Consider the following 23,517-nt stretch of genomic DNA (forward strand, 5'->3'; position numbering starts at 1 on the left):
AAAGTGCTACTTTTTGTGGGGAAAATTTGTACCAATGACTATTTTTCATGGGGTCTCACTACTATCAATGCTCTTCAACCAAGAGCAATTTTTTATCTGCTGCTGCTGTTGTCATAGTATTTGCGTCACTCCAGCGTCTACCGGACTCCTTCTCTCTTTCCTTGGTATTGTCCGTCTGTGGGAATTCACTTCTGGGAGACGCAGGTCCTGGGCAGACCTGCAGCAGGGGGGATGGTTAATCAGGGGTTGGGCGTCCTCCCGAACCGTTCCCCGTTAGTGACATGGAAGTAATGTGTGTACAAGAGCACTGCTGTGATCCTGCTCAGCCAGTGGAGATAAATTGTAATAATTGGGTGGTGGGGCAGGAGCCGGGACTAGGTGTGACGGCAGAGACAAAGGGAACAGGAAATCGCCATATGGCATCATATGCTCCTTCTCGACCTTAATTCTGATTGCAGCTGTCAGCGTGGCATTACGGTTCTTGAATGTGCTGTTTTATTGAGCTCGGTGGGGGGGAGAGATTTTTTTGAAACTAAAACAATGCTGGAAAATGATTGGCATAAGGTTAACTCTAGACACGTTGCAGTTTCTGAGACAGTCGCATAAGAAACAGCAATATTAACTTATCAATGAGGGAATTTTTGAATTAGTTAAAATTTGCATTTTTCATCCATCTTGTTCTAACTCTTATGTGAGTTAGAAGGGCTAGGAGATAGAATTGAGAGGACATATTCGCTTAACTCTAGTTTCTTATGCTCTGTAACAAGTATTCTGTGTTTGTTTCATTTGTTTACTCTCCTTTAATGCCACGGTTCTTTTGCAGTATGAAGGATGGTATACTTGCACTGGTTTGAAATGCATTAGGAGAAAATGTCCAAAGGGTGCTGCAGGAGAAAGAAAATATACTGAACTTAACAAAAGATACACTGTTATCATGACCAGTGAGGAATGGGATTGCAATGGTTTCTTAGGCTCTTTTACTGAAAACATTGTTTTGTGGAAGCATGAAAGATACCTATTGACCCCTCTGCCTACAGCCACCTACATTGCTCAGGGCTGAGATGTATTTCCTGCCTGTATGCAGGTACCACAGATGAACTTTTCATGCTTTGAGTTGAACAGAACTCTTCAGAGTTATTCTGTGTATTTTTCTTCAAAGTTTATGTTATTTATTGTATATTCTTTTGCCTTTAATAGGGCTAGCATTGGCTTAGAGTTACAAAGTGAAACTGTAGTGATTTTGGAGACATAGTTCAGAAGTTGCTAGTTTTATGGCTATGATAATGATTTTAATATGTACGTATTTTAGCTGAATATTTTTGTTGCACATTCTTATAAACTTGAATTCTGTCTTAGTTTTTTCTCCTGCAGGAATTTATAAAACAAACAGAAATGTGTAGTGTGACGCAAAAGAGAAGTAAACTCAAACACACTTATATACATAAAAACTTTCATGTAAAAATCATTTTAATAATACTACGCCAAAACAATTGTAGGTGCACGGTGACTCATTTTTGTGTATTCACATAAGAACATGCTCTGAGCAGCCTTAGATTGAGATTTGTGAAATTATTTTAATCGATCTACTTACATGGCAGGTTTGAAAAGGTGAGATTTGCATTTGAAAAGGATGAATCAGAACTAAAAATATATTAGAGATTCTTCCCCCTCCCAAGGGTCGGGAGTCATGTACTGTAACCATTAACAATTAACGTGATTCAGGTGAAGTGCTTTCTCCATAGACTTAAGTACCATTTTATTTAAGAAAAGGAGAAAGAAGGAGCCGAAGTGGAGTGTCAGGGAGGTGTCAGACAGCTTTTGTGTTTGTTAAAACCTTCATGTATACTTAAGTTGGTTCTAGATAATTTATATTACTATTTTCATTAATGAAAAAAAAAAGTTTGTGATGAAGTCCATCTAAGTCTTGCCCAAATGTAGACTTTATTTACTAAAACTTGTGTAAATCCCAGACAATAGAACAGTTTGAATACTTCCTAGTCTAATCTTTTACCCAACTTTTTTAAGTATCTCCTCCTTAGGCTGAAAATGTAGTGAATATTAAAGTAGTTTTTACTTCTGGATGCTCAGAAATGTCTGCTTTGACAGAATGGACAAATATTCTATTTAGACTTCTTTTTAATTCTGGGCTTAAGTAAATAGACAATGAACTCCATCTCAATATTGTCGAAAAATGTGAAGAATGCAGCCCTGTTTTTAATAGCCCACTGGATAAAGCACTCATCCAAGGAGAGAGGTGGCCAAGCTCTGGGTTCTGCTGAGACTGATGATGCTTCAGCTGCATCTTAAGAGCCTGCTTTTGTCAATAAACCTGATGTAGACAGCACATGGTGATGAAGTTCATAACATGCGTGTGAAATAAGGACCGGACCAGAAATTCGCCTTCTGAGGCTGACTCTACCAACCAGATATGTCCCCTTCCATCTGCTGCTAGACAGCATATTTCTTTTGGTGGTTTCTTATGGGAAGATATTATCAGGTTAAACATATCTGGAACTTTTATCAACATTCGTTTGAGGGTTTTGTGGTGTTTTACTGCACATAGCATAAAAGCAGAAATTCTCTTCAATTATGTGATATTTAGTTATTAGATAATTACAGATAATTGCATGGGCAAGTTCTATGAGCTGAAGTGTTACCGGAAGATCTAAAATCTACAAATTGGGTAACAATTACGTTTGGAGTTATATCATTATTTCAAGTATAATTACCATGAGATTGGCAGTGCATGTAATTAATGAATAATCACTGGAATTTGCCTTCATAGTTGTGCTTCCCCCTTGTTGTAAAGTTCTTTGTCACAACGTTTAAGTATAAAGATAACATAAATTGACCTCCACAAGTGTTATACTAAAACTCAAAATACTGATTTCCACTGCAGTACTAGCTCCCTAATGTTCTAAAAGCATAGTTACATGGAGAAAACAGGGAAGGGACAGTGTGCTGTGAATGGGGAAGAAGTGAAGCAATCTTTCAATAGGTGCCAGCCAGTGAGATAACTCTTTTCCATAGCTATCCAAAGTAACCCTTTTTTATCCTATAAAGCTAGTTTGTAACTAGCTAAAATTCTGCTAAGAGTAGTCTTTCAAAATCCCCTCACATTACCTGTGTTTTCCTTCCATTGTAAGGAAGTTTGATCAACATAACTTCACACAGAAGAGAAGAATCTGTAGTTTACTCTTGGCTTCCAGTTGAACAAAGCTTCTTTTTTCCTTTTTTTTTTAGTATTGTTTATGTAGGACACAATTTTGCCAAACTTTCAAGTTATTAAACAGTGACTTTGCTTCTTTGTTTGTTTAATTGTTGTTTTCATCATTTATCAGGTTTTACCTGGCGAGATGATTATACACAGCATGTTATTGGTCAGGAACTCTCAACCATTCACAAAATACAAAACAGACAACCTGACGTATTTGCATCTGAAGGATCTGACACAGCAAGGTAAGTCTTCAAAGGTGTTTTTGCCTGGTAATTTTTTGGAAGGGTTTGCAAATGATGAGAAATGGATTGGCACTGAAGCTGAATTAAGCACATCACCAAAACCACCATCTATATGCTGAATGGAAACAAGTTGTACAACAGCACCAAACACACCAGTAGGAAAACAGCAGACAGAATAAATCAAAACCCTCAACCCTGTTCTTCTAATTATCATCAAGTTAAGAAAATTTGCCTACTGTTGTTAATTTAGGTGTCAGAATTCAAAACATCGGGTCTTTTATCCAGTTTATGCAGTGTCTAGTGTCAGTTCTGCCAGCTCTACTTATGACTGGCTTAAAAAGGCAGACCTATGCTGCAGCTCATCCACAGGAGACATTTTATTCTGGAATAAGCCAGCAAAAAGAAACAAAAAGAAGTATTGAATGACATTCTGAGCAACTAATTATATTTTCAAACTCATATTCTTCCAAAGCATAGCTGCAATTGATTTAAAGTCCACAGATTCTCAGCTTTAGTTGCAAAATTTGTCCAGGAAGGAGAGATCCATGCAAGTTCCCATGACAGAAAACAGTGTTGGGACATTTCTATCTATTCTTTGCATTATAGAAGCTATTTTTCTTGTGGCTTGAAAGATATTGAGGGGTGACTTAGCAGTTATTGGTGGCAAGAGACTTAACATCTGTAATTCTGTAGAGTGGTATGGATGTAGGACTTGCAATTATATCATCTTCCTATAAAGATACGTGTATAAATGTGCTCTTTTACCTGTTCTGTCCCATAGGCTTTTAAGTGCAACCCAACCACACAAACCCCAGAAGAAAATTTTAAAATGCATAAAATTCTAAGAATGTTAAAAATGGTAAATTTTGTTTTCTCATACATGATTTTAAGAAATGCAGTCTCAAAAGGAGTGAAATTGAAAGAAAGTGCTTCTTGTTAGAAAACTTTCTGCATGGTGGGATAAAGCTTGAGCTTCTTGCCTTGATGGGCAAGATACTGAATTTTAGACTTTAGATCTGCATATACCACAGTATGTGCTTTGCATATACTGCAGAACCATTTCTTTTCTAGATTGTTCTTTTATGGAAATAAAAATGATGTGTAATTGATACTGCCCAGTGGCTTCAGCTGTGTTTGCCTCGGTTTGTTTTGATTTAATTCATAGAATTTCAATCTGTATTTCACATATTTGCTGATTCAAAAGCATTCCTTAAAAACACAACACCGTACATTTCAGGAGTGCAGTGAGGCAGAAACTTAACTTCTAAAGAAGGTACTGATCTATAGACTTCCATAAAAGTGATAACAACATGTGGTTGAATACATAAACACGTTTTCACTGCTTTGATACACAGAATGCCATTACTGTACGGATTACTCTCTGTACATGGTATAAGAAATGATTTTGAATATCTACTGGGGATTTTTTTTTTTTTAGAATGAGTGTATCTAAAACTTTTATTCGTGAGAGTAAGAAAAAATAGGCCAAATTTCCTCAAGATCGAGACTGTATTCTGCAGTATTTCAGATTCACAGTTGTATAAAAATAAAATGTGTAAGAAGGTATAAGAAATAATTTAGGTTTTAGACGGAGAACAGATGATCACTTTTAGGAGTTCCTGCTGTGATAAGGTTTGAGCTGTTTTGCATTTTTAACCAGAACTATACATTTAACAAAATAACCCATTTTGTGTGTTGACGCTTTAGGAACATCAGAATTTCAGATGTGTTCTACATATAGCAATTACTATTGTGGATAGATTTTCTGAAGTTACCAAGCTGTGCTTCTGAAAGCATTATCTTATGTGCCAACAGCTTAAAGCATTAATTGATTTTTCAGGTTGTCCGTTTGCAGTATATTCTGTAGGTCAGAGAACAGCAGGAACTTTTTTTCTGGCATCGTGTAGATTCTGATCAAGTTTTCTATGTGCCCAGTGTGCTCAATGAGCTTGCTAAAATTTTATCAGATAATTAAATAATTAAAAAAGCAACTTAGTGTAGGTATCTAATTATCAAAGAAACATTATGGCAGGAAGACCTTTATTACTTGTGTAATAAGACAATATAAAGTCATACTAATGAGTCATTAATCCCCACAGAGCTAGCGAGAGTAAGAAAATAGACTCAGACACTTGAAAGATAAATTGACTTAGGCTAAATTAGTGCACAAGAAATCTGATGGAACAGAAGACATGGATTACATCTTAAAAAAAATGCCGAAACTGGGAGCTTGATTTCAAGATGAAAGTTCTTTCTTTGGTGGCTAACTGGAGTGTACATGGTATTTCCTGGGCCCTTATTAAATTTCAAAAAAAACCCACTCTTGAAAGAGGATCCAAGATAAAGGATAAAAGTCCATTCTGCACAGAGGGAATAAATGTCAGTTGTGTTCATTGGTGCAATTAGGCAAAACCACAAACGTTTCCAGCAAACTTCAATGTATGAAAGGGGATATAGCATTATTTCCATAATAAAACCATCATTAAGTCACTAATGATATTCTCACAGCATTTAAAACGGAGAAATTTTATTCTAAAAAAGGTGGTATCTTTGAATTGAGACCATTCTAGAAATATCTGAGGATCAGTGATTTAGATATTTCCACACAAAAGCTTCTAAAGTGTTGGGCTTTGTAGGAAATACATAACTATTGCTGTGGATAAATAGTTTTAAATATTATTGTCTTTGAAGTTCATTGTATGCAAAGTCCTTTTTCAGAACAAATTAAAACTGAAAATACTTCCAAATAAGTGCACAACAAGAACTCAGCTGACAGTCGTGTCTCCTACTCACCAGGTGCTTTTATGTATTTGTCTTTCATCCATTTTCCAATATCACTTTGTCAAATTTAAAAGAAATATTTTATTTCAGTTGCAATAATATCTCATTTAATGTATTTTACTTTCTGTGTTAACAAGGTGAACAACAGTGACATACTTGTGAGCTAAAAAAATTTTTAAAAATCTTTCAGATGTATTCATAGGATTTTATTAAAGTCGTTATCAAATGAAATGTAATGCTTTGTTAGACTTTTACATTTTAATTGTTTAAAAGTTTATAGCATAAAGTGTTACATCTAATGTGGAATTTAAACACAATTTGAGTGCAATTACTGTCCTCATAAAAAAAATGAGAAATCTATGGCCCCAGATTTTGCTTCTACCACCAGTGTGAGTGATTATATACTGTAAATAATGGCTTGAAAAGCGAACCTAAATCCTATCTTTTATCTGCGCATTCAGTTCCTATTAGCTCCAGTGGAAATTCTCAGGGCAGAATTTGGTCTGGTATTTCCATTTTCCCTTTCTTTGCAAAGTTAGTGAAGAGCAGAGAAGATAGATGTTGGAATTAACTGATGAATGAAAGATGAGTGTTTGAAACTGGGATACCTTCTATGATTTGAGACTCTGTGGATTAGCTCATCTCTACTGAAGCAGAAAACATGTTGCCCAGCTCTTTCTTAAACTGTAGAACAGTTTTACTCTGGCTTTAAGTTGAAAAGGAGGTGGATAATTTTACCTGCAGGTCCACCCTCCATCATAAGGCAGAATTTAGAGCTCTGGAATAAGAGAAAAATATGAACTGCACGCGGAGGAAGCAAGACTTATGGTGAATTATATCAAGATGGCTATAGTGCTCTGTGCGGTCAACCTTAGTTTTCCTGGAGTTTGTGTGCCTGATGGGTAGCTGGTTGATTTATGCTGGGGAGAGGTTGAAGATTTTTCTCATACTTCAAAGTGAGCAACTATTGGTTGCAATGCCACCACAGCAAATTAGATTATTAATTATATTTATTGGCATGAAATTAGTCAGGACACGCATTTGATACAACTGTGAGCATGGAAGGAAGTCTGTTACTTTGTAAGTAATGTAATTAAGCCTAAGATTAGGAAAATGACATAACGGTACTCTCTCAAGCTGTGCCCCTACATAAGAACCATGACGTGGTCTGGTAGAATAAAATTCTGCTTGCATTGGCATGAAGGTATTGAAAGTTAAATGATAACTCATCTCCCTGAGCTGGAAGGCTCTTCCACCTGGAATTGTTCTTCACTGAAGAAGAGCATGGGCATGCAGGTAGGAAATGGTGACACCAAAAAGGTGATTTCCCTCAAAACAATGTGTCACTCACAGGGAAGGAAGCAGCCTGGGAACACTCTCTCTTCTTTCTTGCACAAGGAATGAAGTAGTTAGTGGTGTTGACATTTAAATTATCATCATCATTGACATGTTGTTGAGATAGATGAGCAGAGCTGGTAATAACTCAGATTGGTTGCACACAGCGCTCTGAATCCCATATAAGCACCTCTGCACTGCTGTTGTTTAATCACTTTTTTAGCTTTTCTTTGCAAACGTCACCAAGATCTGTCTACACCAGCCAGGGAACACCACTATTCTGTGAATCCCAGGCAAAAGAGAAGATCGGAAGAGATACTTGTTCCATCTTATTATTCCCTTTTTAAGCCTTCTGCTGGAGCTGACTTGCTCAGTTTTTTCTCCACATCCACAAGTCTCACTGTATTCTGTAAATTGGTGCAGGGTCAAAATGACATTAAATCTCATCAGCATCTAGCATTTTTTTTAAATCTTAGAACAATCTCATATTTCTTTGGGGTGCAATTTAATCATGCATATTTTCTTTTTACAAGCATTTTCTTTTCTTCCAAATATGTCTTTGCCTTGATGTAGGCATTTTATTTGATTTACAGTTGGATCATTAACTTTGATTCATGCAATGAATTGTTAATATTGCAAGATTTTTTGACGGCTTTTACTGCAACTGAATTTTCTATACTTTTGTGATTGTAAGCTTTTACATAAAGTTTTTGTTATGTATGGAAGTAACTTCAGTGATTTGCAGTGCCCTTTTAGTTGGGTACTTTGCACGTTGTACAGGCTGGTAACTTTCTTACCTTGCTTTTACTGTGCAGGACTTTGGGACAGAATGCAGATAACGAAAGAAATCACAATCTGGAAAATGATGTGAACTTGGCCAAGTCTCTTCAGCAATATCTTAAATATCTTGGTATTCTCTCCCAGTCTGCAGCTACAAATTTGTATCCAAGGAAGACAAATGACAAAGCTTCTGTCAAGGTAGTATTTTTAATGTGGTTCCTACATTCTGCCATTTCGGTTACTTCTCTGAATTCTCCTTATTTTTCAATTTTCCCTTCTATCTTAAGACCAAACATTGTTTCTCACTGCCTCCTCCAATTGATTGTTGTAGCTGCACTAACCAAGTTCTCTCCAAATGAGATGAGTCAGCTTCAGCATTGTAAATGACAGAGCTCTTCTTATTTGGAGCCTTTTAGCCGAATTTGGGACGGATTATATGCGAGGAAGGAGGAAGAGTGGGATAAAGATGGTAACATCTTTACTGGCTGATCTGAAAGTCTTCTTACAGCATCTCAGCTGCTCTCCAGAAAGCTGACTGAACTACCCAGTGATTTCTTTCTGGTGTTTATGGTGTTTAGAATACAATTAATATAGTCTTTGTGCAGATATTGATAATTGATCTGATGGGTTGTGCCACAACATTTCATACGTCTTATTGATCACAAAGGAGGCCTATCATGACCAATTAGGGTTTATATATATATTTTATAAATATACGGATAGCTAGGAAGATAAATTATAACCATTAAATTTCAAGTATTGGCTATGTTAAAAAAACCCACAAATGCCTATTTGAGAACAAACCCAATTATTGTTCTTCCTAGAGAAAATCTATCTCACTCCAAAAAGGAGATTGATAAATTTATAAAAATGATTGGATGAAGGGGTTGCATATGACAGGCCCATATAGCCGTACACCTTTTGCTCAGAAAATATGTTTATCCAAAGCACTCCTGTTCTAAAGAAGTAGACTGCTATTATAGTGTTCCTTTCAAAAAATTGATATGTGCTATTTGCATGAGTACAGTGTAAAAGCAACCACTTTGGCTAGAAGCTATACTGAAGTTTTAGGGAAAATATCAGGCAAAGAAAATCTAGTGTCAAAGCCAAACTGCTAGTTTTTTCCAGAAACTAACTCAAGAGACACAGAACTACTGCAGTGTATCTGCAACAGCAACTCCCAGCAACAGTATCAGTTGGATCAACTATTTAGTCATGGTACAACTGAAATGTTACTATTCTTGTCGGAAGCTGCGAGTTTCCAGTTTCACTGATTGGCATATATAGTATGTGATTTATGGCGTATGTCGGGGTAAGAGAAATTTGCAGGCAGTGGCAAGGCAACTCTGGGGATGGATGAGTGACCACCTTCGTGGTACTTTTCCTCCACTCTCTACTCATGGGTGTGGACCGCAGTGAGGATGCTCTGCTTTGAATCCTGGCTTTCAGAGACAAGAAAACTTGCACAAGAAGTATTTCAGTGGGTCTGGTGCTGTCATGCAAGTTCATAAATAATCCATATGGCTGAGACCTTCTGTGGGGAAGCATGCTGTGATAACACCACCCACTGACCTTATCGAGTGTTGCCATGGAGATGGGTACTCTGAAGCCTAGGGGAGTGGGATGAAGAGGAGAAAATCTGGAAATGAAGCACGCATAGGAGCAAACCATACACTTCTGTTTACTAAGGAGCATTTTAAAACAACATTGAGTCAGACGTGTTACCTACAATTTAAAATAAGAACAAGGGAAAATCGTCTTAAAAATTCATCATCAATCATGAACTGTAAATGATCCTGCAGACATTTCCCTGTCCTCTGCAAATGCAACTACTATCTTTAAAAAGAAAGAAGAGGAGCACTGTGTTTGTACCTTGATTCATTGGTTCATTAATGGAATAACATTTAAACAAAAGAGAATACAGTATTTTTGCTACTACAGGAAGCAGAAAAAAGGTAAAATTTAATGATTTGGAAAAAGTAGGAAGGAAAGGAACTGCAGGAGCCACATTTCATATGGTCATAACACTTGAAATTGAAAATGGGTGTATTACTTTAATTGCGTGGTTCAGGAAAATCTTGGTACCTTATTTTTGTGTCTCATATATGGATAAATTATGAACCTACATTAAATAATCCTAGCAAGATCTTATCTTTTTAACTTTCTTTCACTTTTCTGATTAAGAATAAGGGTAACACAGAGGTACTTTACCCTGCTTAAACTTAGAATTACAGCTTTTGGACCTTTGCCCTTCTTAAAAATAATTTTCTTTCAAGTGTATATTTATCTCTGTCAGTTCATTCTTGTTGTCGGTGAGTAGGAGATGTAACACTACTCAGGTTGCTTTGATACCTTGCCTGCTATGAAGTATAGCTGAATTTCGCAGAAATTTAGTGCTTCTAGGCAGACTTCCTGAGTGAATGCTGATTTGTTCCAGAACTGTCATCAGAAGATTCTGGCCAAGAGTGAAAGAAAGGAAGAAAAAAGACAAAGAAGATTTAAAATATTGGTTATACTCCAAAAGAGTTATTTAGTATCCAAACTTAAATATTTTTCATCAAACTTTTGGTCCCTAGTTTTCCTACTGTCTTCTACATGTACTGTCAGAATAAAGCTACAGAGCTTCAACACTACCAGGTAGAGAGCAGACATACAGTTATGCACAAAGTTACAAAATGAGACACGGCAAAACCAAAAACAGGTAACTCTCTTCCTATTTCCCTTGTTCAAACAACTATCAGCTTGAGTCTTGATACAACATGGACAGAAATAACACCATTAAACTTAAATCACGTGATGCACCAGAATTCCTGTAATGTCTACCATTTATTGCAAGAGCTTCTTGGACTGATTTTTGAAACACTTGAAGTTCGTCGCTAACTTAGAGCTTTTTCTCACTATTTAGACAGTATCTACTGCAGGCTGTTATCTAGCCACTTGGTAATGACTCTGCCGGTGGATAAATCGCAGTAGATCAGAAGACTTGGTGGGTCTGTTACCTGAAGATTACATTTGTAAAGGACATTGCACTTCAGTTCGGCTGAAACGAGTTGTTCAGAAAATGGGCACTTGGTGACATTTCTTACTTAAGCGTTAGCTGGTGGTTTTTTGGTTTTGAGATTTTTTTCCCCCACTTGGGCTTAATGAAGGTTTTACCATTCACAGAATGCTGAATTATCAGTGTTTGTGATTCCTTTCTACCAAACCTGGACTTAGTATGGAAAATAACGTATAACCAGGCACATACACGTAGTGAGATACCTCGGTTTATCTTATCTATAGAGTCAAGAAATCCAGAGGCTTCAAATCACGTGTGAATTCCCCTGCTCTCCTTGGCTCCAGTTAGAGCAAACCCATCTCTTCCAGAAAAAAACCCTAAACCCTGAAAAACCATTACACATTGACATTCCTACAGAAACTGAGAATAGACTTTCCTGGATTCAAAGGGACAGCAGATAGCTGATACTACTAAAGCTAACCAGCTGTAGAAGGAGAGCTTGCATGCTTTGCTGCTGAAGGCAGCCCTGCTGGTAAGCTCTGTGTGAGCGTCTGCGTAGTAGAGGCATGGGGGAAACCTTGAGGAAATCTTTAAATAACGGAGGTGGAAAATGAAAAAAATGGCTATGTCCACAGCAGCTGTTACAACAAAACAAATAAAAGAGGCAGCAAAAATGATCAGTATGGAAACATACACTCCTGTTGTCTACTTTTCACCAGCCATTAGCCAAGACAGTGAGAAATTGTCTTACGTTATAGTTTTTTAAAAAGTCTAAGTGACTAATTTTTTAGTCATCACAGAAAGAGAAAAGATTTGAAATGTGATCCAAATGTGTTTAAAAGCCTGAAAATCAGAGAGAAAATCAAAAGAACTCACCTGGAAATGCTTGTTTTTCTCCTTGAACTTGTTGTTATTTTTAGCTGGAACTGCTCGCTTTTTTCTTGAACTAGCTATCATTTTCACATATTCTCTTGCCTTCTGGTAGCCTGACTTGTGAAATTTCTGATGCCTCAGGCTGGCGAAAGTGCACGGCTTTGGTAACACAGCACTGCACTGGGCTTATTTCAGACACAGTGGCTAAAGCACGCAGCAGTCATGTCCACTACACCACACGGCTGGACACCGTCTTCCTTGCTCTTTTGATCTCCCAGCTCCACTCTGGGGCTGGGAGCTCCATCGGCTCCTGTGTGAAACCTTCTAGGCTGTAGGAGTAAGGAACTTGCCTGTTGCACTTACGCTGGTCTCTGGTTTATGGATAAGGGTTTTAGGTCTATAAGATGTGTGTTATTGCTCTTATTCCTTCCCCCTGACTTGACTTCTGAGATCTTCAGGCATGGGTCCTACCTGCTACTAAGCTATTCTTCAGGCTGCTGTGCTATTCAGGCCCTAGTACATACTGTAGAAAGGAAGAGAGAAAATTTATTATCTCGGAGTCTTCAGGGAGTTTCATCCGTTTTCTGCTTTTTCTTTTTCTTTTGGTTTTAATTACTTTCATTCATTTTCAAGGTAGACTTTATGTATACATACTGTGATTACAGAATTCTCTGTGTCGCAGATATTCTCATAAGTTTTAAAGCAAAGGCTTCGGAAAAAAACACATTCTTTATGTCAAAGAAGTCACCAATGAAGTTAATACTAATACACTAATAAAAGGTTTTCACAGAATCATGAAGGGAAAAGGAAACAGATAAAGTGAGGGGTATGGCTGGCAGAGGGGTATGGCCAATTGTTCGACCAGCAGGACAACATCACTTCCTCCATGCTCAGAAGCGGTGCATCCCCCTGAGAAAGAAATCTAGCAAAGGAGGCAGGAGACCTGCATGGATGAACAAAGAGCTTCTAGCGGAACTCAGGTGGAAGAGAAAGCTCTATGGAATGTGGAAAGAGGGACAGGCCACTTGGGAAGAATACAGGAATGTTGTCAGAGCATGCAGAGATGCGACGAGGAAGGCCACGGCCCACCTGGAATTGAATCTGTCAAGGGGTGTCAGAAACAACAAGAAGGGCTTCTTCAACTACATCAATAACAAACAGAAGACTAGGGACAATGTGGGGCCGCTGCTGAATGAGGTGGGTGTCCCGGTGACAGAGGATGCAGAGAAGGCAGAGCTACTGAATGCCGCCTTTGCTTCAGTCTTCAGTGCCAAGGCAGGCCCTGAGGAATCCCAGGCCCCGGAGGTAAGAGAGGAAGCCTACAGAGGGGATGATTTTCCCTTGGTTGAGGAGGACTGTGTGGTGGATCATTTCAGCAATCTGGACGCCCACAAATTCATGGGCCTCGATGGAATGCACCCACAAGTGCTGAGGGAGCTGGCGGATGTCATTGCTGAGCCACTCTCCATCATCTTTGAAAGGTCCTGGAGGACAGGAGAGGTGCCCAAGGACTGGAGAAAGGCCAATGTCACTCCAATCTTTAAAAAGGGCAAGAAGGAGGACCCAGGAAACTACAGGCCAGTCAGCCTCAACTCCATCCCAGGAAAGATGCTGGAGCAGCTTATCCTGGAGGTCATCATCAAGCAAGTGGAGGAAAAGAAGGTTATCAGGAGTAGTCAACGTGGATTCACCAAGGGGAAATCATGCTTGACCAAGGTGGTAGCTTTCTACGATGACATGACTGGCTGGGTAGACGAAGGGAGAGCAGTGGATGTTGTCTACCTAGACTTCAGCAAGGCTTTCAACAGAGTCTCCCATAAGATCCTCCTAGGGAAGCTCAAGAAGTGTGGGCTGGATGAGTGGTCAGTGAGGTGGATAGAGAACTGGCTGAATGGCAGAACTCAGAGGGTTGTCATCAGCGGCGCTGAGTCTAGTTGGAGGCTGGTGACAAGTGGTGTCCCCCAGGGGTCAGTACTGGGCCCAGTCTTGTTTAACTTCTTCATCAATGACCTGGGTGAGGCGTGAGAATGTATCCTCAGCAAGTTTGCTGATGACACCAAACTGGGAGGAGTGGTAGATACACCAGAAGGCTGTGCTGCCATTCAGCGTGACCTGGATAGGCTGGAAAGCTGGGCAGAGAGGAACCTGATGAGGTTCAACAAGGGCAAGAGCAGGGTCCTGCACCTGGGGAGGAACAACCCCATGCACCAGTACAGGCTTGGGGTGGGCCTGCTGGAGAGCAGCTGTGTGGAGAGGGACCTGGGCGTCCTGGTGGACAACAAGTTGACCATGAGCCAGCAGTGTGCCCTGGCTGCCAAGAAGGCCAGTGACATCGTGGGGTGCATTAGGAGGAGTGTGGCCAGCAGGTGGAGGGAGGTTCTCCTTCCCCTCTACACTGCTCTAGTGAGGCCTCATCTAGAGTACTGTGTCCAGTTCTGGGCTCCCCAGTTCAAGAAAGACGAGGAACTACTGGAGAGAGTCCAGCAGAGGGCTACGAGGATGATGAGGGGACTGGAGCATCTCCCCTACAAGGAAAGGCTGAGGGAGTTTGGCTTGTTTAGCCTGAAGAGGAGAAGGCTGCGAGGGGACCTTATAAATGCTTATAAATATCTCAAGGGTGGGTGTCAGGAGAACTGGGCCAAACTCTTATCAGTGGTGCCCAGCGACAGGACAAGGGGCAATGGGCACAAACTGAAGCATAGGAAGTTCCGTCTGTACATGAGGAAGAACTTCTTCCCTCTGAGGGTGACGGAGCACTGGAACAGACTGCCCAGGGAGGTTGTGGAGACTCCTTCTCTGGAGATATTCAAGACCCGCCTGGACAAGGTCCTGTGCAGCCTGCTGTAGGTGACTCTGCTTTGGCAGGGGGGTTGAACTAGATGACCCATAGAGGTCCCTTCCAACCCCTACCATTCTGTGATTCTGTAATGCTGAGAGTGGAGAAAGTGCAAATAAAAACAGTTGTGGCAGAGTCAGTTTGCTGGAATGTAGAAGGTTACGAAGGTTAGACAAGGCCTTTGGTAAACCTTATGTTTTAGTCCTAGGTACAAGCAGGAACCTTCCACCTATTTTCCCCTTTTACATTCAGAGAAGAGTACTCATAGCTTTGCTGGGTTGAAAATCACTTGTTTAATGCTTTGTAACTGATATCCTGAAACAATTAGGATGTGTGATAATTATTAAAAAGGATTATTATTTATTTTAGAAAATCTGAGTGCACAAGTGCTCAAAGATGAACCTATCTGCAAATAATAATTACTGTGATTAACTAGTAAGAAATTACACAGTCATTGCTCATTTTAATCTGGAGCTTTAATTCAAAAAAGTGGGACCCTTATTTATCTAACACTGATTAAAATACAGTACTGAATGAAGATCATTAGAAATTGATTTGATGGCTGACTGATGAAAGTCTAAAACCCTTCTGCAATGTATCCATTTAAATTCTGCTGATATAAATGTAAAATTTATTATTTCATATACATGGGATTATGTAAAAATAAGAAAAATCTAATTCACTCTATGCATAAACACTTCCATCAAAATATCAGGAGTAATTTATAAAGGAGTGTCTCCCTAAAGCTACAGAATTTCCTGTCTGCCAGCATATCTATACAACAACCATTAGAGTAATATCTGAATGTCTCACAAGCGTTGATGTTTTTATTTACCTAATGCCATTACAAAGTATGGAAGAACTAATGCCCCTACTTCACAGACAGATTAGATAGCTTTTCTGAGGGTGTGCAATAGTTTTTCGGTAGAGTGTAGACTAAAAGTTAAGCCTCAAATCCCCCAAAATATTTCAGGTTTTGGATAATTCTTCCCTCCATGGCTCTTTTCAGTAAAATAAGAGACATTAAAGTCCTCCTAAAAAACAAAAACCAACAAACCAAATAAACCACAAAAACCCAAACCAACCCCAAACCACAATAAACAAAACTCCATAAGCACTGGAGTAGAATTTAGACCAAATACCATATTTGTACTGGTGCGAATCAGCCTAAACTTCTTTTATGATCAGTGGAGAGAAAAAAAGAAATTCCCAATTTGTGATCCATCCATTCTAATTTAAATACATAAAACAAGATGTTGTATACTCTATCCTGTTGGCCGTCCTCTATAAATGTAGTGTAGATCGCTATTTTTTTCTGGGAGGACTGGTACCCATACATTTGAAGATCTAACAGAATTATAGCTACAAAGCCTGGTAAAATTACAGTCAAGTTGTTTGCAGGATAAATACACTGTCTGATGATCTAACGTGACCTGTGATTTAATTTTTGAATAAATAATTTGGCAAGTGAAGGTTCTAGTGCCAGTATCATGCTTTTTAATTCTTAGACCTAACACTTGCCTTTACCTACAGCCTATCAGTTTATGTAGAATGCAGTGACAGAGTTTCCATGTCTAACACAGAAATCATAGTTTCCCTTATCACACAGCTATATTGTAAAGATTAACTGTTTGTAAAATGATTTGAAGATACAAGTGCTGTAGAAGTCATAGAGTCATAGAATAGTAGGTTGGAAAACACCTCTAAGATCAAGTCCAATCCTCAACCCATCACCACCATGCCTACTAAACCATGTCCCGAAGTGCCACATCTACACGTTTTTTGAGCACCTCCAGGGATGGTGACTTAACCACCTCCCTGGCCAGCCTATTGCAATGCCTGACCACTCATTCAGTAAAGAAATTTTTCCTAATATCTAATCTAAACCCTCTCCCTGACGCAACTCTCTCTGCTGCTCCTCATAAGACTTGTTCTCTAGACCCCTCACCAGCCTTGTTGCCCTTCTCTGGACACGCTCCAGCACCTCAATGTCCTTCTTGTAGTGAGGGGCCCAAAACTGAACACAGTGCTTCAGGTCCGGCCTCACCAGTGCCGAGTACAGGGGCACGATCCCCTCCCTACTCCTGCTCCTGCTGGCTACACTATTCCTGATCCAAGCCAGGATGTCATTTGCCTTCCTGGCTGTCTGGGCACACTGCTGGCTCATGTTCAGCCGGCTGTCGACCTACACCCCAAGATCCTTTTCTGCCAGGCAGTTTTCCAGCCACTCCTCCCGAAGCCTGTAGCGTTGCATGGGGTTGTTGTGACCTAAGTGCAGGACCCGGCATTTGCCCTTGTTGAACCTCATACAGTTGGCCTTGGCCCATCGATCCAGTCTGTCCAGATCCCTCTGCAGAGCCTTCCTACTCTCAAGCAGATCGACACTCCCACCCAGCTTAGTGTCATCTGGAAACTTATTAAGGGAGCACTTAATCCCCTCATCCAGATCATTGACAAAGATGTTAAACAAGACCGGACCCAAAACTGAGCCCTGGGGAACACCACTCATGACTGGCTGCCAGCTGGATTTAACTCCATTCACCACCACTCTCAGTGCTCTGCCATTTAGACAGTTCTTTATCCAGTGAAGAGTACACCTATCCAAACCATGGGCAGCTAGTTTCTCCAGGAGGATTCTGTGGGGAACAGTGTCAAAGGCCTTACTAAAGTCCAGGTAGATGACATCCACAGCCTTACCTTCATCCACTAGGCAGGTCAGCTGGTCATAGAAGGAGATCAGGCTGGTCAAGCAGGACCTGCCTTTCATGAACCCATGCTGGCTGGGCCTGATTCCCTGGTTGTCCTTCACATGCCCAGTGAGCGCACTCAGGATGAATTGCTCCATAATCTTCCCTGGTACCAAGGTCAGGCTGGAAGGCCTGTAGTTCCCGGGATCCTCCTTCTGGCCCTTCTTGTAGATGGCTGTCACATTGGCGATCTTCCAGTCATCTGGGACCTCCCCTGTTAGCCAGGACTGCTGATACATGATGAAGAGTGGCTTGGCCAGCTCCTCCGCCAGTTCCCTCAGCACTCTTGCGTGGATCCCATCCAGCCCCATAGACCTGTAAGCATCCAGGTGGCATAGCAGGTCCTTAACTGCTTCCTCCTGGATTATGGGAGGTTTATTCTGTGCTCCATCCCTATCTTCCAGCAGTGGGGTCTGTGTTCCCTGGGAATAACCAGTCTGGCTATTAAAGACTGAGACAAAGAAGGCACTAAGTACCTCAGCCTTTTCGTCATCCTTGTTGGCAGTATTCTCCCCCCAGTCCAACAAGGGATGGAGATTCTCCTTGGCCCTCTTTTTGTGGTTGAGGTATTTGTAAAAACATTTTTTTTTGTCCCTTACAACAATGGCCAGCCTGAGTTCTATCTGGGCTTTTGACTTTCTAATTTCCTCTCCATGTGACCTAACGAGACCCCTGTACTCCTCTGGAGTCGCCTGCCCTTTCTTCCATAGGTGATTGACCCTCCTTTTTTTCCTGAGTCCCAGCAACAGCTCCTTGTTCAGCCAGGGTTGTCTTCCCCACAGGTTTGTCTTGCGGCACATGGGGACAGCCTGCTCCTGTGCATTTAAGACTTCCTCCTTGAAGAATGTCCAGCCTGCCAGGACCCCTTTGCCCTTCAGGACTCTCTCCCAGGGGACTCTCTCAACCAGCATCCTGAACAGGCCAAAGTCTACCCTCTGGTAATAGAAATGATGTGTGTCAAGTCAGGAAGCTTATTTAAAAGGGCAGTTGATTAATTTCTTGTAGTTCCCAGATGCTACACAGATTGATAATTTTAAAATCTCAAACACTGACTGGACAATAAGATTTTCTTCTTTTTCTGATCCCTCCACACCCCTTCAAAATTGACTCATTTTTTTTGCCAAATACCATGTGTTTGGAGTTTTTGTTTCTGTCATTTCTCCTGCAGGCTTGCTATTTGTCTTGCAAATATTTACTCACTGTATTTTGCTACACTGGGCTCAACAAATAGAAGATGGCAGATGTGATACAAGTTTTAAACTGTATTCCGTATTTATTTTTAGATCATACTTATCAAATGAGAAGGTATAGTTCACAGTAATTTAAACTCATTTTATCTAACCTCCTTGTTAGTGTGCTGGTGTATACATTTCAGGACAGTGCAACAACAAATTGTTTTTCTGAGGGACAAAAACCCCTCACCTTACCTCACGCAGTTGTCCAGGAAATGGCTGGATGCTTTCACGGGGGCTGTAGAGCAGTGTTATAGACATGGATCCTGCAGATCTCTATCCGCTTGCATTGCTTTGGGTAAAAGTAGTCTCTAGAGTCATATGTTAGAGTTTTAAATATATTGAATTGGTGCTAATGTGCTCAACTTTTGGCAGATGAAGATCTTCGTGTTTCTATGTAAATCATCTTTAGATAATGAGTTAGCTCAATATACCAGCATATGCCTACAGAAAATGTGTTTAAACATCATTCACTGCAACCTTAAGTAACAGACTTATTGACATATGAGCAAACTGTTCACAGACAAGGGAAGCTGATAAACACTGGTATATCTGTCAGCACTGATGGCCATGCTGCACAATTACTACCGTCCGCTGGGGGCTGACTGTCACTTTTTGGTTCCTATTAGTGAAGTTACGGAGCTTTCAAAACCGGTAGCCTGCCAGAGGTGAAGCTGCCTCAGGTCTGTGTCCCCACATCCAGCCAGCAGCCAGGTGGAGCAGGTACTGCCAGTAGGCACCACAGGACCCATGGTCTGACTCCAGTTGTTGGCACGCAGACCGCCATACACACGCATATGCACACAGAATAGAGAGCTTCTCACCCAGAAAAATAGTTAGAAATGGAGTTTATTGAGAAGACAGGACAGACTGTGGTGATCAAACACAAGGTACAGTCAGACAAGCGTACTGGCCAGCCTACTTACATGCTACCAGTCCCTTTTACTGCCTTTTCCTGCTGTTTACCACAGCTGTTTCTCATTCCACCTTGATCCCTCCCAGTCTGATCCTTTCTCTAAACATCCCATAATATGCCTTGTGCAATGACAAGATGCTCTTCTTGGCATCCCATAAGGAGTCCCACTCCCCTGTAGGCAGTTACTTTGTTTTAACCCTTAGGATGGAGAAGGGTCAGAAACAGAGAGAACAACTAGCAGTTAGTTATGAAGACTGAAGCTAGCAAGTTCCTCAGCAGTGCAAGAAATGGCAACTAACAGTATAAATTATTTGTGCAGGAGACTACGGGGGAAGGTTGAAGGGTAGGCATGCCACTAAGAGCATCCCAAAGGAGATCAACAGCAGCTGGGAACATTTGAAACTTAAAAGTGAATTTTTTAAATAGTAACTCACACATGAAACAAACCAATGTATTTATGCTCTCTCTTTTTTGTTTTGGAGGGTTGTTTTGTTTAAGAGTGATAGAATATGCTACTCACAATCAAATCTCTGTCAACGGAAATGACAGCAGTGTAGACTATTGAATGGTGTACAGTCAGACCCCAGACAGTCCTGTCACACTGCAGTTTCACAACCAGAATTAGGAAGGAAAGTCATCACTAGTTTTGATCAAAGGAGACTCTGAGGACCCCTTTTGCTTGATCAAGCTTTTGACACTGCAAACTACAGGGTGTTAATTAACAATCTTTGCCATTTTTACTTCTCTGATGTATTTCTTAAATGGTTTCAAAGCCATTGTAATTCTCAGAAAGAGTACAGAAGATAGTTACAGAAAATGATTAGTGAAATAATAGGTCAGATGAGATGACTGTAATGGTGCCTGTTGCCGTAAGCCTGTGAATCTGTCACAAAAAACATGGCATGACACTGTCCCATTGCTGCAGGAGGCACTGGTTTGGACTCTTCACCAGTTTCTGGATTCTGAATTAGTCTTCCACGTTCTTGTTTTTTTATGCAGTGGTTTCTTGCATGGTATAATATCATTAGCTACAGTAAGTGAAAAGGTCATTATTATCTAGTAGAAAAGGCTTTTGCTCTGCTGTTGCTCAGAAAATTGAATTCTTTCATTGGCTTTACTTATTATTTTCAGACAAACCTAACACTGGAATAGTTGCAGAGTGTGTAACATTCATACAGCACACAGAGGTTTGTAAAGAGGAGTTCCCCCCTTTCAGCTAGCTTGAAGCTAGCTGGAAACCTGCTAAGATATCCTCCTGACGGTGCAGCACTGCGTGGGAACAGTAGTTCACAGGCTGAAAGAACGAAGGCTTTGTTAGCACAGGCCTGGCTACTTTAGTCGTGATGCTCTAAGGATATAGCTGTACTGCTGTTTCAGCTCCACCTTAGGAACTTCTGCACTGTAATCCACCCCACAACACCCATTTGGCCCTCGGGTTTTGTTGTTGGCTGGATTTCTCTCAAGGTAAAGGTAAATTGAGGTGCACAAAGTCACAGCCCGTACTCCGATCTAGCAATCAGGCAGTGCCTCTTGTGCTCCTGTTTAGTTAGGGGTCCACAGGAGTACGTGGTATGAGGGTGACAGAGCACTGGAACAGGCTGCCCAGGGAGGCTGTGGAGTCTCCTTCTCTGGAGGTATTCAAGACCCGCCTGGACAAGGTCCTGTGCAGCCTGCTGTAGGTGACCCTTCTTCGGCAGGAGGGTTGGACTAGATGACCCACAGAGGTCCCTTCCAATCCCTACCATTCTGTGATTCTGTGATTCTGTGTATTTCCCAAGTAGTGAGTTTACAAGGGTCAAGGGTGTATGGTTCACAAAGTATCTGGACTGCTTTTGATAGAAAAGCTAAACTTCTTTCACTCCACGTGGTGAGTTAAAGTATGAGATGATTTCATTTTTGATAGCCTTTGAAAACTTTTATGTTATCCTGCCATCAGTGAGGGAGGGCCTGGTTCCAGTGTTGTGTATTTCTTTTCTAATTTTAGAAAGCATACTGACACTATCTCAAATAGGCACAGTAAATTAAGTATTGTAGGTGGAATCATGGTCCAGCTAAATTTAGGTGGTAGCACACAGGAACTAGTGCCTGAAAATGTATAAAACAGAAAAAGCTAAGTGAAATTGAGAGAGGAAGCTTTCTTTTTTATGCATTCCTAAGGGACTTTTTGTTAGCTCTATATGCCTTCAAGATTTAGCAAATATATCCTCAAGAAAGAAAGTATTTTGTCATAAATTTAATTCCATTCTTTATGCACTCAGGCAAAATATCCAAATCAATATATCCTTTAGTGGATAAATTGAATAGCATTCATCTGTGCCTTGGGTTGTATGTGTCTAATCCTAACCCTTTTTTTTAAATTTTTTTTTTTTTTATTCTTTAAAGAAGTGTAGTTTATGGACTATTGCACAGTGTGTCTGCAGGGTGTAATTTAATGTGCCCTTCTGTGAAATTTCAGGCAGGAAATGTCAGTTACTTATATACCTAAACCATACAAGACATTGCCCTACCAATTCCATCTTCAGAAAGGTTAGTGTGTGAGGGGGGTTGATAATGTGTGAATTATTGAGATAGGTTTTTTGAAAGGTGGTGAAGAAGAGAAAAATCTTGTGCAGATGGAGAAATAAGATTTTTTTTAAACTGAGTTATTTAGCAATTCAGAGTACTTTTTAAAGATGCTGTATCAGTGACGGGAGATAATTGAACAGAATCTTATCTATTAAAAAATTATTCCTGCTAGTAACAGCGACTTCTATTCTAACCCTATTCTATATAAATCAGTTATATGGTAACTAAAGTGTTCGTTTTTAGTTCTGCATATTTCATTTAATGTTTGTCTTTTTTTTTGTGTGATTACTGCAGTGCTTTAAATAAATCCAGTTTAATCAATGTAGAAATCAAATTTCTTTTTAAATTTTTCCTGCTACTTGTTTCCTTATGCGTCTCCATAATGTTAGCATCCTCTCCAAAGGCACCCACAGATGAATTTACAGATTGTTCTTTTCACTGATCATGGATTATGCCATTTAACTTTGAAGTGAGTGAAACAATGTCCATGTTCTGGAGGCTAGACTGCAAAACACTTCAAGTAAGATTATCACAGTGCTCTGCAATTTTTATTAATAACTTCAGATGTAAATGGTCACTGGATTCTAAACTACACGTAACAGATATTTTTCTTCTGTCTTTTTCTGTAAAAAATATATGATTTTCTCCCATGCCACTTAGCACCAACCCATAGTCTAGGGTTGTATTTATCTGTGCTTCAATTTTGCTTGGATTTGACCTTGTATATCTCAGTTGCACATGTATTTTTGGTGCGGTGTTTTGTTTGAGATGATGTGGGAAGGCTGAGGAAGGGGATTTTTTCTCATCCAAGTTGGGGATTGCCATGCCATATAACCATGAGACCCCTTTAATTAAGTCAGACTAAGCTACATCGGATGGGCTGGTATCTGAGTGCACTGTGAAGACAGCTGAGCTGTCAGTGCTGTACTTTAATTAGAACTTTTAATATTTCATCCCTTACTACCCAAAGTGTGACCTGTCAAGCTGCTGGGAGG

General features: G+C 40.2%; 1 protein-coding gene across 2 annotated transcripts in view; it reads left to right on the forward strand.

Moving 5' to 3' along the window:
• Positions 1–23,517, forward strand: part of PTPRN2 (protein tyrosine phosphatase receptor type N2) — a 707,013-nt gene that overhangs the window by 249,359 nt on the left and 434,137 nt on the right. For both annotated transcript variants that reach the window (XM_075419758.1, XM_075419759.1), the window contains 2 exons: positions 3,342–3,459; positions 8,391–8,553. In XM_075419758.1, coding sequence (XP_075275873.1) covers positions 3,342–3,459; positions 8,391–8,553 — 281 coding nt within the window. The remainder of the gene's footprint in view (positions 1–3,341; positions 3,460–8,390; positions 8,554–23,517) is intronic.

The sequence above is a fragment of the Opisthocomus hoazin genome, chromosome 4 (genome assembly GCF_030867145.1).
Source record: "Opisthocomus hoazin isolate bOpiHoa1 chromosome 4, bOpiHoa1.hap1, whole genome shotgun sequence".
NCBI classification, from domain to species: Eukaryota; Metazoa; Chordata; class Aves; order Opisthocomiformes; family Opisthocomidae; genus Opisthocomus; species Opisthocomus hoazin.